This window comes from Pteropus alecto, unplaced genomic scaffold (genome assembly GCF_000325575.1).
Source record: "Pteropus alecto unplaced genomic scaffold, ASM32557v1 scaffold23, whole genome shotgun sequence".
Lineage (NCBI taxonomy): Eukaryota > Metazoa > Chordata > Mammalia > Chiroptera > Pteropodidae > Pteropus > Pteropus alecto.
In genome coordinates, this window is record NW_006435837.1 from 2160858 (window position 1) to 2174834 (window position 13977).

General features: G+C 33.6%; 1 protein-coding gene across 6 annotated transcripts in view; it reads right to left on the reverse strand.

The window, feature by feature from the left end:
• The window catches only part of CNKSR2 (connector enhancer of kinase suppressor of Ras 2), a 265996-nt gene that overhangs the window by 132528 nt on the left and 119491 nt on the right, over positions 1 to 13977 (reverse strand). For all 6 annotated transcript variants that reach the window (XM_006911616.2, XM_006911617.2, XM_025046618.1 and 3 more), the window contains exons 6-7: positions 8749 to 8868; positions 2393 to 2452 (exon numbers count right to left, since the gene is read on the reverse strand). In XM_006911616.2, coding sequence (XP_006911678.1) covers positions 2393 to 2452; positions 8749 to 8868 — 180 coding nt within the window. The remainder of the gene's footprint in view (positions 1 to 2392; positions 2453 to 8748; positions 8869 to 13977) is intronic.

Genomic DNA, 13977 nt, shown 5'->3' on the forward strand with positions numbered 1-13977 from the left:
TGAAAGCTAATGAAGAGTGATACCGTGATGGAGTCTAAAAAGTAAAATGCTACTTTCGAGACACTGGAATAGGATTTATTTTAAAAATGATTTCCAGCTCCTTTATTTTTTATTCATTTCCATTTCCCATTACTTCAAAAACAAAGAAGTCTTGAAACAATATTAACCTCAATTCAACAAGTTTTAAAATTTATAATAAAATTATTTGCTATACTTTACAGCAAAGTAAAATAACTTATCCACATTAGTGAGCACCTTTACTAAGACTCAACACAGACCTCTTAATGATAAATGAGTACCAAAGGGTACCAAAGATAAAATATTTTCAAGAAAAAAGAATTAAATGATGAACTATTAATATTTGGTTCATATATGAACTACTCACAGAATCAATCTTTCTTTGATTGCTTGTCAATTTATTAAATATTACTGAGTAATTAAAATGATCAATGTGTAGCGCTCAACTTTCTTTTACAGATCCTAGACAATATAGGGATAACATTCTTACCAATTCTTCAAGAAACAGTTCAAAATCACAATTTCTGTGATTCCTTCTGATTTCAGTTGGCAGCATTTACTATTCTTTCCTTTGTCCATCTACGCAAACGTTACAATCTATTTACACAGTTAAACCCCAGCTTGCACACCTTAAGGGCAACAAGCTAATTTAATTTTTAAATTCTTTCAATAATCTAGCCCCATGCTTGAAACATAGCAGACATGAACAAAAGTTTGTTAAAATGAACAAATGAGTAAATGAATGATCAAAGGAGTGATTCATCAATGACAAGAGTATAGTTTACAGTATCTTACTGCATTTATAAATTTTAAGTAGTTCACGACATGCATTTAAATGATATTCTTGATCTCATATAACTCTTATATTTAATACCAAATGTGAAGCCAGTACAGCAATCCAACTGCAATATATTATTATGTGTTTTACCATTCACAAGAAACCATGAGAAGCTGGGGTAGGGGGGAAGGGGAGGAGTAATCAATAAATGATTAAAGTAATAGGAAAATTAGATGATAAGAATGTTGATTATTTTTAAAAGAAAATGCTAGTAAAATGTTGAGATTAACAACTTGAGATTAAGTAATTCCTCCTCAGTCTTCTTTGAAGGAATACAGCATAAACATGCAATTTGTCAGAATTTCTAAAAGAAAAAAAATTCAAAGCTCAGCACCTCTTTAAAAGAGTAGGATGGGAATCCGGGACAAGCAAATGCAGGGATAATGATTTACTATGCTATTCAAATCTATCATACTGATCGTGTTAATGCCCAACATAATCACTTCACATTTCTGTGACTCTTATGCAGTCTTTCATATTTATTAGCTTATTTGATTTTCTTTTTAAATTTTTAAAAAGTTTTTTTTTTAAATTAAGTTTATTGAGGGTGAGATTGGTTAATAAGATTATTTAGGTTTCAAGTGTACAGTTCAATAATACATCATATGTATACTGCATTGTGTGTTCACCACCCAAAGTTTAATCTCCTTCCGTCGTCATATATTTGACCCCCTTTACCTCTATCTACCTCCCCCCTTCCTCCTTCTTTTCCCTCTGGTAACCACTAAACTGTTGTCTGTGTCTATGAGTTTGTGTTTGTTTGTTTGTTTGTTTGTCTAGATCATTTTATTTTCACAACGATTTAGAAAGGTATGTAGTGCAGATGATATTATTTCCAATTTACAGTTTAGGAAACTAAAGTAATGAGAGGGCGAGTCATTTGCCAAAAATTACACTGCCATTGAGCTGCAGAACTGCTGTACGACGTAGGCCAAGGGATTCTGACCCACTGCTTACAGTGGTTCTCACATAGGCTGGTCTCCATAGTTTTTGATTCAGTAGGTCAGGGATGGGGTTCAAGAATCTGCATCTCTAACGAATTCCCAAGGGAGGCTGATACTGCTGGTTCAGGGAGGGCCTCACTGTGAAAACCACTGAGTATGCTGCCCCTCTCCACTGACTTAAGCTGAATTATATTAGTATTATACAAGTAGTCAGAAAGTATGACTTAATCTGATGTTTTTTTTTTCTTACATGAGCTAAGTTTCTTAATATAAATAAACTATCTGACAGATGGAAGTAGATTCTTTTAGATGTCACAATAACTTGTCATGAACCAGAAAATACTTAACAAAGATAAATCTCTTGCTGTGAACAGAAAACATCTGATTTACTTTAAGTAAATAGCTATTCTAAACTCAATAAACTGACTGAAATTCTCCTCAAACCAGCCCTTACTAACTTAATATGTCATTTTAGTTTTATCTCTTCATCAGTTCATGCTCTCAGAAGTCAACCTCAATCATGGAGATATATAAGTTGTTTAACAATAAAAGGAAAAACACACACCAAAATTAAAAATGTTATAATACTTACATTTTCTGTGGTTCCAGTAATTACATGGAGGCCATCATATGTTGATTTAATATACATACCCTAAGAAAAAGACAGCATCAGAAAAAAAAAAAAAGTGAACCACTTGAAATGTTTCCAAGTACATTATAACCTCATTTACAAAAAATATTTTCCTATCCAATTAAAATTGCCACATGCTCCAAGGATGAATCCATGATTTAATGATGCTGTCTTTAAACTACCTGAATGCTCTGGTTTCTAAAATTTGTACATAGCTTAATCAAATAACTACTTGATAAGTGAATTGCCTATGAAACTTGTAAAATGCAGCATCTTAATTCAATACCCTGAAGAAAGAACCCACCTCACTCCCCACAAAAGTCCACACTATGTGTTCTGTGGCAAAACAAAAGTTACAATGAAAAATTCAAATATCGATACTTATTAACTTATTATATTTGATACATATTATATAATAAAAAGTAGACTTCTACAGAGTCGCTTCCACTACAACTAACTGGATATAGAAGAGTAACAAGATACTGTTAGTATAATTTTTTTTCTCCTGCTCTTTTGTGGTATCCTGCATTTTCTGCCTTTATTTCTTATTGATGAAATTTTAATAATTAAATCCAATAATCTCTATACCAATAACTAAGAGGTAATGCATGGCAACTCCTCCTTTCAGTAAGGAGGGCGAGATTCAATTTTCCATTTAAATAAAGCCATTTTGAGAAAGCTTCATTAAAGTTTAAAGATTATCCAGCAATCCTGAAATTGTGCAAGCTTTATGAACAAATGAAAACTTTAAATTATAAGACTTTAAAGGAAAAAATATCATAAGGAACTATTCACATTTTAAATATTAAAATATTTTTATTTAAGTAAATAAGAAAAAACAAAATTGATGATTCAGAAAATGGCCTTTTTAATTCTCTAAGGAAGATTTTGTTACTTTAAATTCTCTTTGGGGAAAAATTACCCCAGTTTTACCTATAAAAGTGCTTTGCATTTTCAAATATTCATTTCAAAAATAAAACAAAGCTAATTTTAACAAACTCGAAGTCTGAAATATAATGAACTTAACATAATCAACAATATCATCAGAAAAAGCATATATTGAAGCACTTATATAAAGTAGACAATTACTATAACATTAATTTCCCATACCTTTATGTTAATTATATATTTAGATACCTGAATGTATATGTTTTCACTGAAACAAGTAAGAAATAAAAACAAAAAATAGTAAATTTCATGGAATGCAATTATTAAGAAGTCACTGGGTAGGTTTCAATTCTGAAAAGCCATTTCAATAATGTCATATGTCCAAAATGTTGGTATCACTTCTAAAAATGGCTGAACCTGGATCTCTAATGTGAAACAAAATGAATGTTTTAAAAGGTGATCACTTACCTGTAAACTCTAGTTTCTTAAGTGAAACTTCATCGCTTTATATAAATAAATAACTAACCTCAATACAAGTACAAATAGAAATTAATTAAGAAATTGGTTACAACTGTATGGTAATATTCAACCTTACACTGGTGACAAATGTATAACATACTTACTTTTGAAGTTAATATTTATTCCATTATTTATTGAAAGGTAAATATAATGATGCTATTATAGAATGCAGAAGAGGACAAGATCCTTGCAATCATCTCTCCCCCACCCAGGAATTAACAAAATGACATCAAATTAAAACAAGATCTTAAAGTATATTTGTAAGAGCTAAACATTAAATTTTGTTTTAGTCTTTTACATAGAAAGATTGTTAGACAATAGAGTAGAAAAAGACAGTGAAAGAAACAATACATATTGCTTGGACATACAAAACAATCATCATTCATCACTATTTGTTACCGTCATCACTAATATCTATTTGTTACAATGTGCCAGAGACTGTTTTAAGTGTTTTACATTTATTTCACAATAGCCTGTGTGGTAGAAACTATCATTACTTCTGTTTTAGAGATAAGGAAACTGAGGCACAGAGAAGCTGGGGGTCTGCCCAAGGTGGTGAAGCCAAGTTTCTAGCCCAGGCAGTAGAACTCCAGACCACACTCTCAACCATTAGGCTCCCGATTTATTGGTTTATTAACAGGAGAGTTGTATATCTTTGCTTTTCTTATTAGAATATAACATTTGGCAACTATAGATATTAAAGTGAAATATCTGTTTAACATCTATTCTAAAATACTAAGACCTCTTTATTATGTGCAATGTGGTTATAAAGAGTAACTGGGTTTGATATTTTACAAATTTACTTTAATCACCCATCTCTTCTGACAACTATAAGCTGAAGTTGATTATATTTCTCTCCACACTTCTTTTAACACTGTGCATTACTGATTATGAATTAAGGTGTTTTAAAAGAGCTCTAAACAATCTCAAATGATTAAGTCATAGAGAAAGTCTAGTATCCTAAGATAAACCTTATAGTCATTGAGTTAATAAAAACTCATGGAGATAATCTAGTTATTACTCTGGAAATAAAATCTGTGTGTAATTGTACATACCAGGAACTTTAAAAATGGCAATTGTAAACTAAAGCAAGTATCTATTAGTTATAGGAAGAGGATCTCATCATTATTTATACATAATTAAATGTTATATGATTTAGGTTAAAGCTATTTTTTTCAGATGGATAAAATATTTAAAATGCTTAAATAAAGAAGGATCTAGCTACGTATAGAGTTCAAGTCTAGCGACTTCATTGTTATGAGTAATAGAAAAGAAATAAAGCACATATTTAAAATGCCACAAAGAATGAAGATATTTTGTTTTATGCAATATTTTCATTTCTAACTTCAATCAGCCATTTGTTATAACTACTTTTAATAATCAAAATTAACATCATCATCCTTTTTATCTCCCTCTGGTAGTGCTAATGAGAAAAATGGCCAAAAGTCAGGCACCAAAAGAACTAAGAGAAGAAACAAGTTGCTTAGATGAGCTTCAAACTAATCATCTTCTGAATAATGAAAAGTCCACAGAACTACATCCGATCACTTGTTCACCTCTGAGAAAGGGTAAAACAGCAGGAGGACATGTAATTCAAATGGCTCTTTTTCTGGAACGGAGACAAATCTGGGCTTCCATTTCATCAAAACCTTCATTCTTTCCTTAATTAATTAATTGAAACCAATTAATTAATTCTGGAGCTGACTCGAACAGCTCCCTCTCTCCTGCTCAGCTTGCCAAAATGACATTTGCTTCGCTCTCTCTCCAAACGTTGGTTAACCAATGGGAGTCAAAGCAACCTCACAGTCAAGTCAATGAAATAAGGCATATTTGGAGATAGTCCAAGTGCCTAAATAGCAAAAGAACTCTCTGAGGCCAAGAGATTTCCTTCCTCAAGGATGTCCCCACCAGCCCCTTATTCTCTATTCAACTGATCTCTTGGCTCTGATTTAGTTTAGATACTTTCTAATAGCACTCATTTTCCTTCTTTAATTTTCTGCTCATTTTTATTGTTTAAAAGCATTTCAGAAACTAGTTTCATATTTTTCATCATAACTAAGCACATTCTTCACCATTCCTTATAATGCTAAGGTCCTAGGAAATTTTACAAATTAAGCAGACAGTTGATGAACAATTTATCCAGTTTATCAGTGGAAGAACAAAGTAGCTACCCTTTGTCTATGAGAGAGCCTCCATTTTGAAACTGGCAGAAGACTTTCTGCAGATGTTTCTAAGCTAATTAAACCTCACTAAAGCTTGGTATTCTCCCACATCTTTCTATTTATTTCACTCATTTACCATTTGGACACTTCCTATGGCTAAGCACATGCTAAATGTTACCAAAATCCTCAAATCTATTTATTCATATGCGACTGACTAAACTTAAAGGTGGCTGATTTTTAAAATGATACCCTGAATAAGTCATGTAAAATTTCTCTTTAGTCATCTCCCCTTTAATATAAACCATAAGAAATAGTTTTGTAGTTAGCTCTTTTTTATGAATATTCAACATTTTGGTTGTTTCTTTTCCTGCCTCTGAAATATCTTCCCAATAAAGTACTGCCGATTGTCCTTTAAAACTGAATTTCTCTGGAAGAAAAAAATTGCTTGGATGAGCTTCAAACTAATCATCTTTTGAATACTGAAGAGTCTACAGAACTATATCTGATCACTTGTTCACCTCTGAGATAGGGTCAAACAGCAGGAGGACATGTAATTCAAATTTTAAAGTCATCCTCCTAAACTTCTCGTATCTCCCTTTAGCAATTCCAAGTTTAAATGTGGGATAATGGAACACGCGTTGTTCAGATGTATTCATTTAGATTTACCTCAGCTTAAACCCTGCCTCTATTGTGTATTACCGATATATGATGCAGGGCAAATTGATGAAGACTTGTGATTCCAATTTTCTCATTCGCACAATGAGAAAATTAATACCTACTCTATAGAGTTGTGAGGAAAATGCCTGGCAAATGGTAAGCACTCATTTCTTCTCTTTTCTCAGTCTTTCCCAGACTATTTAATTGAATCTGGTTCCTAGCATTTTAAGTTCATGACTATTCCAAAGAGCAGACCCAGAACTATTTTTTTCAAATTTAAAGCTTTATAAAAGGCCTGTCCAGGGCTATAACTTCATTTAAAAAATCAAGATTTCATAAAGTCCAATAATTAGCCTTGTGTTGACTCACTTCATGTGTTTATTTTTTCCCCATGATATCAGTGGAAATTAGAGGGAAAAATAAAATCAGGCTCTTTTCTCAGAACCATACCATCCTTAGAACCATAGACTCAGAGAGCTAGAGGGAGCTTTAGAGATGATCTAGTCCAGCCTTCCTGGCCCCCAAATTCTACAGATGAAAATATCAAGGCCAAGGAAATTAAATTTACTCTCCCACTTCCCCCAGATCACATTCACAGCAATATTTTATGTAAGTGATTTGTATCCAGGTGTCCTGACTCCTAGTCTAACACGACATAGTAATTGGCTGATAATTTCCCACTTTACAAATCAAGCTTAGAGAGCTCCCCTTCCTTCATAACTACGGAAAGGGATGTAGAAAGGAAAATCTTTAATTCTATAGGTCGAAAGGTGCTTGAAATAAAACTGGACTTTGTAAAGGTAGCCAAAAGGAATAAGTAATAACTAAAAACCATAAATATTACTTTGAATAAGTTTATAAATGTTAGAAATAAGCTCTTAAACCTAATTAATGTTAGATTTAACACTTATAAGTTATGATGATGACATGCTTGCTGGCTATTTGATATGCTGAGTTCCATCTTCCCAGGAAGACACGGATAAAAGCCACAAAAGCCCGAGGAAGTATGGTTACCTAAAAGTAATTTACCAAATATTAGAAGAAAAGTCAATCTATAGAAGAAATGGCTTCAAACTGAAAAATCACTCGTGGCCAATGAAGGCTTTGCCCTCTGAAATAGTTACATACATACATATTTAACTGAAGAAGAAACATGACGTAAAAAGCTAAACCTGCTTAGAAATTTTTAAGATCATATTATCTGATATAAATTATTAATGCTAGCTTCCAAAATTTCTGTTTTCTAAAATATCATTAATTATAATCCTTGGAAAATTCAACAGGGAGAAATTAGAAACACTGTAGCACCAAGCTAACATGTAATAGTTGGGTAATAGGTAGGATATTCTCCAGCCACTTTCTTGGTATTTTATTTTCCTGTTTTGAAACCGGCAGCATACTTATAGATATTTTTTGTCTTTCCTTCATTAATATTAATTTTATGTGCTTTCTTTCTAGAGGCTTAAAAAAGAGAGCTCTCCTTTGGGTTAAATTCAGAAGCAATACAATTTTTAATCAGGTGAACAAAATGTAGATGATTACCTTTATTATTACATAATTTAAAAAAATTAACATCTCATGGATGTTAGCCTAGTTTTGGCAATATCCACTTGCTTACTCAATCTTATAGGGAAGAATGGGTATGATTTAGAAAGGATATAGCATTTGTTTAGTTTACCCACCCTAAGGGAAGAGAGACCTATTAAAAGCAGAACAAACCAAAGCAAAACGAACAAAACACCCACCTGCATGGGTGTTAACACTGTGGTTCTTACTATTAAACTTATGTAAACTTCCTTTAAACCTAAGGAACTTTGGTAAGGAGTGAAAGAACACAATAAAAGCCAAATTATTACCAAAGTAAACAGGGTAATTCAGAAATCACTGTTTTTTATTTTCTTTCATCTTCATTTATCTTCATAAAACTTCTTATCATGACAAACTCCTATTACCTTCACTCTTCTAGACAAAAATACCAAAATGTTCAAAGTTTGTTAAAATTCATGGATTCCCATATTTGGATGCTGCTTTGCCCACACCATTAGCAGTCCACTAAGGGATGGTGGCTTTGATAAACATGGTATCTCTTACCAGCCCTTCACTTGGTTTGATGTTTGCCAGTTGAATCACTTCCAGGTGGGCTGACTGTGAAACCAGAGGATCTGATGACAGGGATATGATATGGTCACAGACTCCAGAAAGAGTTTTACACTGAAAACAAAAAAAGAAAAAAAGCTGATAAACACATGTCGTAAGTAAGTAGTTGGCATTTTATTCTATAAAATCTGCATTAAAAAGGTATTCGGGTGGGAAAAATACATATGCACACAACACATCTATATTTTAAATTATCGATACAAGAACTATATATCAAAATATTTAAGGAAGTTATAGTTATGTTTTATTTCCACTATTTGATTCATCAGACCTAAAAGAAAATGATTGTTTCTAGACAACCTTAATAATCTGAGAACTTCCTGATAACCATCACTGGATTAAACTAAATTCGATAATTCCAAAAACTTTAATGATCAGAATAGTTAAAAAAAAAAAATCCAGCCAAGGTCCAGGTAAGATGAATCTCCCAAATCTGCCTGATGAACTCCTCCTACTTATTCGTCTAGACATTTCCACTCAAGGTTATCTTTGTATAAAGTTTCTGACTTCCTCCAGGCAAAGTTTGGCACTCCTTCAATCCTGCATTCTCAGCATTCTATGAATAGTCTATAATTGTATGATAACTATGTTCTGAAGCCCTCTTGAGGCAGGGACCATGTCCCACTCATCTCTGACTTCTGTTTCTCCCCCACCTACTACCTGCCACCCACACCAGGTAGTCAGATCCTAGAACATATAAGGTACTCAATAAATATGAGTTGAATATAGTGAAAAGCAAATGAGCTTTAACAATGAGTGGCTTGACTGAGGAAAGAAAGTTAGTGCTTTAGTTAGGGTAAATCCATTCACACTGATACAAAATAATAGATTTAAAATACATGCATAATGGTATGGTTAAGACTTACACATGGAAAAATCATGAAGAAACTGGAATGAGTGAATGAAGCTTGGAATATAATGCCCTAAAATATGCTGGCCCTTACATGCTTTACGGACTCTCATTGTACTTAATGAAGCCTGCTGCCCATCTTTGAGGGTTTTGTTTGTTTGCTTATTTTTGTTTTTGCTTTTCCCCTACTGTAGGAGAAGCTATTTTTTTTTGTAGCAATCAAAATGCTATCTTCTATCCATCTCCAACAAGTTACATTTGTTCTGTGACCATGCATTACCCTACTGTAAAGAACAGAGTTTTTTCACCTTGAGCAGATAATGAGGACTCTCTTTTTATTCTGTATTCTGTAATTGGTCCACGGTCTCAGTGTACTCAGGGTTCAGCTTCTTCACAGGACAGAAACTGCCAGACTAAATTTCCCACTGTGTTCACAAACCTGCTTTTCAAGGCTGTACTTTTATTGTGGCTATCAGCCCCTAAAGATAGACATAAGCTGGCACAGTAGCAATATCCATGGAAAGAACGTGGGTTTGATATGAAGACAGAGGTAGGCAATCACCACACTGCTGGTTACTTGCTGTGTGACTGTGAACAAGTTATTTTATATCCCTGAGACTCAGTTTCTTCATATAGAAAACGGGGTAATAAAAATTACTTTCTGTGGTTTACATCACAAGTCAGGATAATATATTAAAAAAAGAGCCCAATATGGCTCCTATAAAAAGAAGACACTAAATAAATGCTTATTTTCCCTGCGTTGCTTTCTCTACCCTCCAAGGGCTCAATCCTTACTTGTGGGATGGATTATGTCATTATTGTTAATCCTATGGCCTTGCTGTCCATCTTATAATGACCAGTAATCATACTGCATGATCATGATAGAGTTCACAGCTCTTTACTCTCTCACGTTCAAGTCTCAGCTCTTTCTCACGTTCAAGTGCTCTGAAATGCAAATTACCCTAAAGAGCTGCTAAGCAAAGTGTCAACAGGAACCCTCCTCCCCAAGCAGGGAAGCTTACAGGACCAGCTTTATGGGCCTGTGACCTGCGAAGTCACACAAGGGCCTGCACTTAGTGTTACTCTCTGCTGTTGCCATCTGGGAATTCTTGTTTTTGAACAAGGGGCTTGACATTTTAATTTTGCACTGTGTCTCACATATTATGTAGCCCATCCTGGGACTCCAGTCTTGGTGTGTGTGTTTTTTAAAAATTCCTTTTGAAAATGTTCATCAATGGCCATGGGAAAAAGGACAGAATGGCAGCAATTTACATATGAAAACTGGCTGCAGTTCAAATTGCTGCTGTTTGACAGAAAGATAAACACTTTTGGGCAGATTTAAATCTTTTAACTTTTCTTTTCCTTCCATATGTAGTTACTTCTTCATTCTTATTTTCTCTTTATCTCAAGAGTGGAGATAACATTGTTAATTCTGAAGGGTTTCTATAAAGAACACTTGGATTGCATGACAATCTGAAGGTTACTAAACTAGTACGCTAAAAAGAACCCTCTGTGGTTTCTACAAGTTGAAGCATATTTCAAAAGAGTCCAGTGTATAAATAAATAGGAAGGTAATGGATGTATACAAATGGCTCATGTGTGAGGATTACAACATTCCGGGCTTTGTACGACACCCTGGTAATGAGCAATGGTAGCTCTCCTATTCAAGCATTGAAAGCACTTAGAAGTGGGGTAGAAGGGGAAAAGGCAAAAATACTAGACTGTACACATTTTTACAAAACTAATACCATTTAAATCCACTGTATTAAATTGCAAATCATTTTTTTTCACATTCTTTGAGTGATTTTTATTTATTTATTTATTTATTTAAAGAAATTATTTAATTTTTTTTCCCTCATCTACCTCCCCCCTTGCTATCCCTCCACCTTCTGGTAACCACTGGTCCGTTGTCCATATCCATTATTTATTTGTTTGTTTGTTTGTTTTTGCAAAAATATCTGCTATGCGCTAGGTCTGCTGGGAATACAAAGGTTGAGTAAAATATTGACTTTACTGGCAAAGCTATCAGGATTGAATGAAGATCTTGGAAAATAATAATAGAAAGACTAAAAAGAAACTTCACTAGAACTCTGCTGCCTGTTTGAGAGATAATGTACTAGAACCTTTATATTGCAGCATTTGGCACTTGACTAAATAAGCTAGTAAGAACTGGTATAAAATGGCCTGGCTTTATATGCTAATTCTACACTCATTATTGCAGTATACATCAAGCCACTGCAGGAAACCACATTAAGACTACAATGGCAAAGTTCTGGGGAAATTATTTACCATGTTCTTGTAAAAAGTAAATTTACTCATTCAGTGAAATCGTGTAATATTATGTTGTTATCATTTTAAAACACAGTATTATCTATTGCTACTAACAGTGCATTCTAGAAAATGAAAATTATAATATAGCAAGAAAAATACATTCTTTATAACTGTAAGTTAATTAACATCAATGTTATAGAACACCTATCATATGTCTGACACAATGCTAAATACTTCATATTCATTATCTCATTTATCCTTATAACAACTTCCTGAAGTAGGTATTATTATCGTCAGTTTAGCAGATGAGAAAGCATGGCTAAAAAAACAGACCGACGTCATTGCCTTGGCAAAAGAAGGACTTGAATTCTTAATCATTATTCTTACCGCTTCTTATTTCGATCCTTAAATCTCAACTTTTTTTTGATGAATTTCATTTTGTATTGTTTAAAATCTATATCTGTATTAAATGGATGTTATATAACACATTGAAATTACATAGTATAATGAAATATAAGGTCAGCTTGCAAGCGTTCTTCCAACTTACAATGCAGTTTAAATCCGGAGTAGAACTGAGACTATGAAGGACAGTCTTGGGGAAATATAAAGCAATTTTAGCAGCAGGAAGACATCTCCATTCTAGCTAGAAGATGACTGGTAACCACTGGTATGAAGGGGAGTCTTCTGCTATGTTTACCATATTCGTACCCCAAAATTTTAAATTCTATTTATCTTTAAAGAATTCTTTAAAAAAAAAATTGAAACTAAAATTAAAGCCTAGTAAGTAATATGCCTTGAATAACATAAAAGGGAACATAAAATGGCAATAGGTATTATAACTGACCCTCTGGATTGTTATAAACCATTCAAGATGGCAAAAAAGAATTAGTCACTGAATAGTCGTTAACAGACAGGAGTAGCTATGATATAAGAACCTTTTAAAACAGAAGTGTGTCACAGGCTAGATTTAATGGTATTGTGATTTTTTTCTTTCTAGTTGTTTATATTATAATGAAAGAGTAAAATTCACAAACAGAATTTAAATCGGTATTCAAAAGTATTATTCTATATACACGTTCCCCAACACAAGCATTTCTTGCCCATATAAAAGAACTACAGGAGAAACAAATTTTTAAACTTAAAAAATTAATATAATAGAAAATTTCAATTTTAACCCAAAGTATTAATTATATATGTATACAGCAAAGATTAAGAGTTTCAAATAGCTTCAGAAAGCAACTGCAGTTGCAAATAAATAAAGGTCATATGAATTTTGTTTCAACAAGGCCTAGAAAACTCTGCAATCCCTTTAGCTTTCAAACTCTGATGGTGAGAAAAAATAGAACAAAAAATGAAAAGAAAGCACCACTGTCACCACCGCCACCTCCACCGTTGCAGCCTCAGCCACCTCTGCCATCACTACTACCACCAGTTCCTTCCGCCATTCATTCAACAATCACTGAGCATCTGCTGCGTGATTCAAATGCCAACTACTGTGCTCAACGATTTCACAGCCTGGAAACATATCTCTGGTAATGTATTTGGCTTTGTCTTTAATGTCACTGATATTAAGTATGTGGCCCTTGTGTACCCGATAATGAAAAAGAACCAATAACACTTTAAAATAATAATCACTTAGGAATGATGAGGTCAGTACCAACCAGCGACAGACCATCAGTCCCAAATGTGTACCTACTTTGATGAGCAAGAAGTGGACTCATGGTACTTGCAACTTTCTTCCAATTACTGGCCTGAGATATCTTGGTCTGAAAGAAAGGTGGTATAAGAGGCTCCACCACTTTTCTGATTTCTCATAGGGAAATAGTCAGCTGGAAACCAGAACCGGATCTGGGAAAATCTCCATTCTATTTGCCTGCTCTCTTGGGGGCAGGAAATAGAGCCAGGCAGGTTTGCAGTGGGTATCCTGGCAGATAAGAGAGCACTCATTAGAGGGCATGTACTTTCCAGGCTCAAGATTAAAAAGGGTGTAGACATATCAGTGGCTCGACTAAAATGTAGGTTATTAGGAAGATTATTTCATT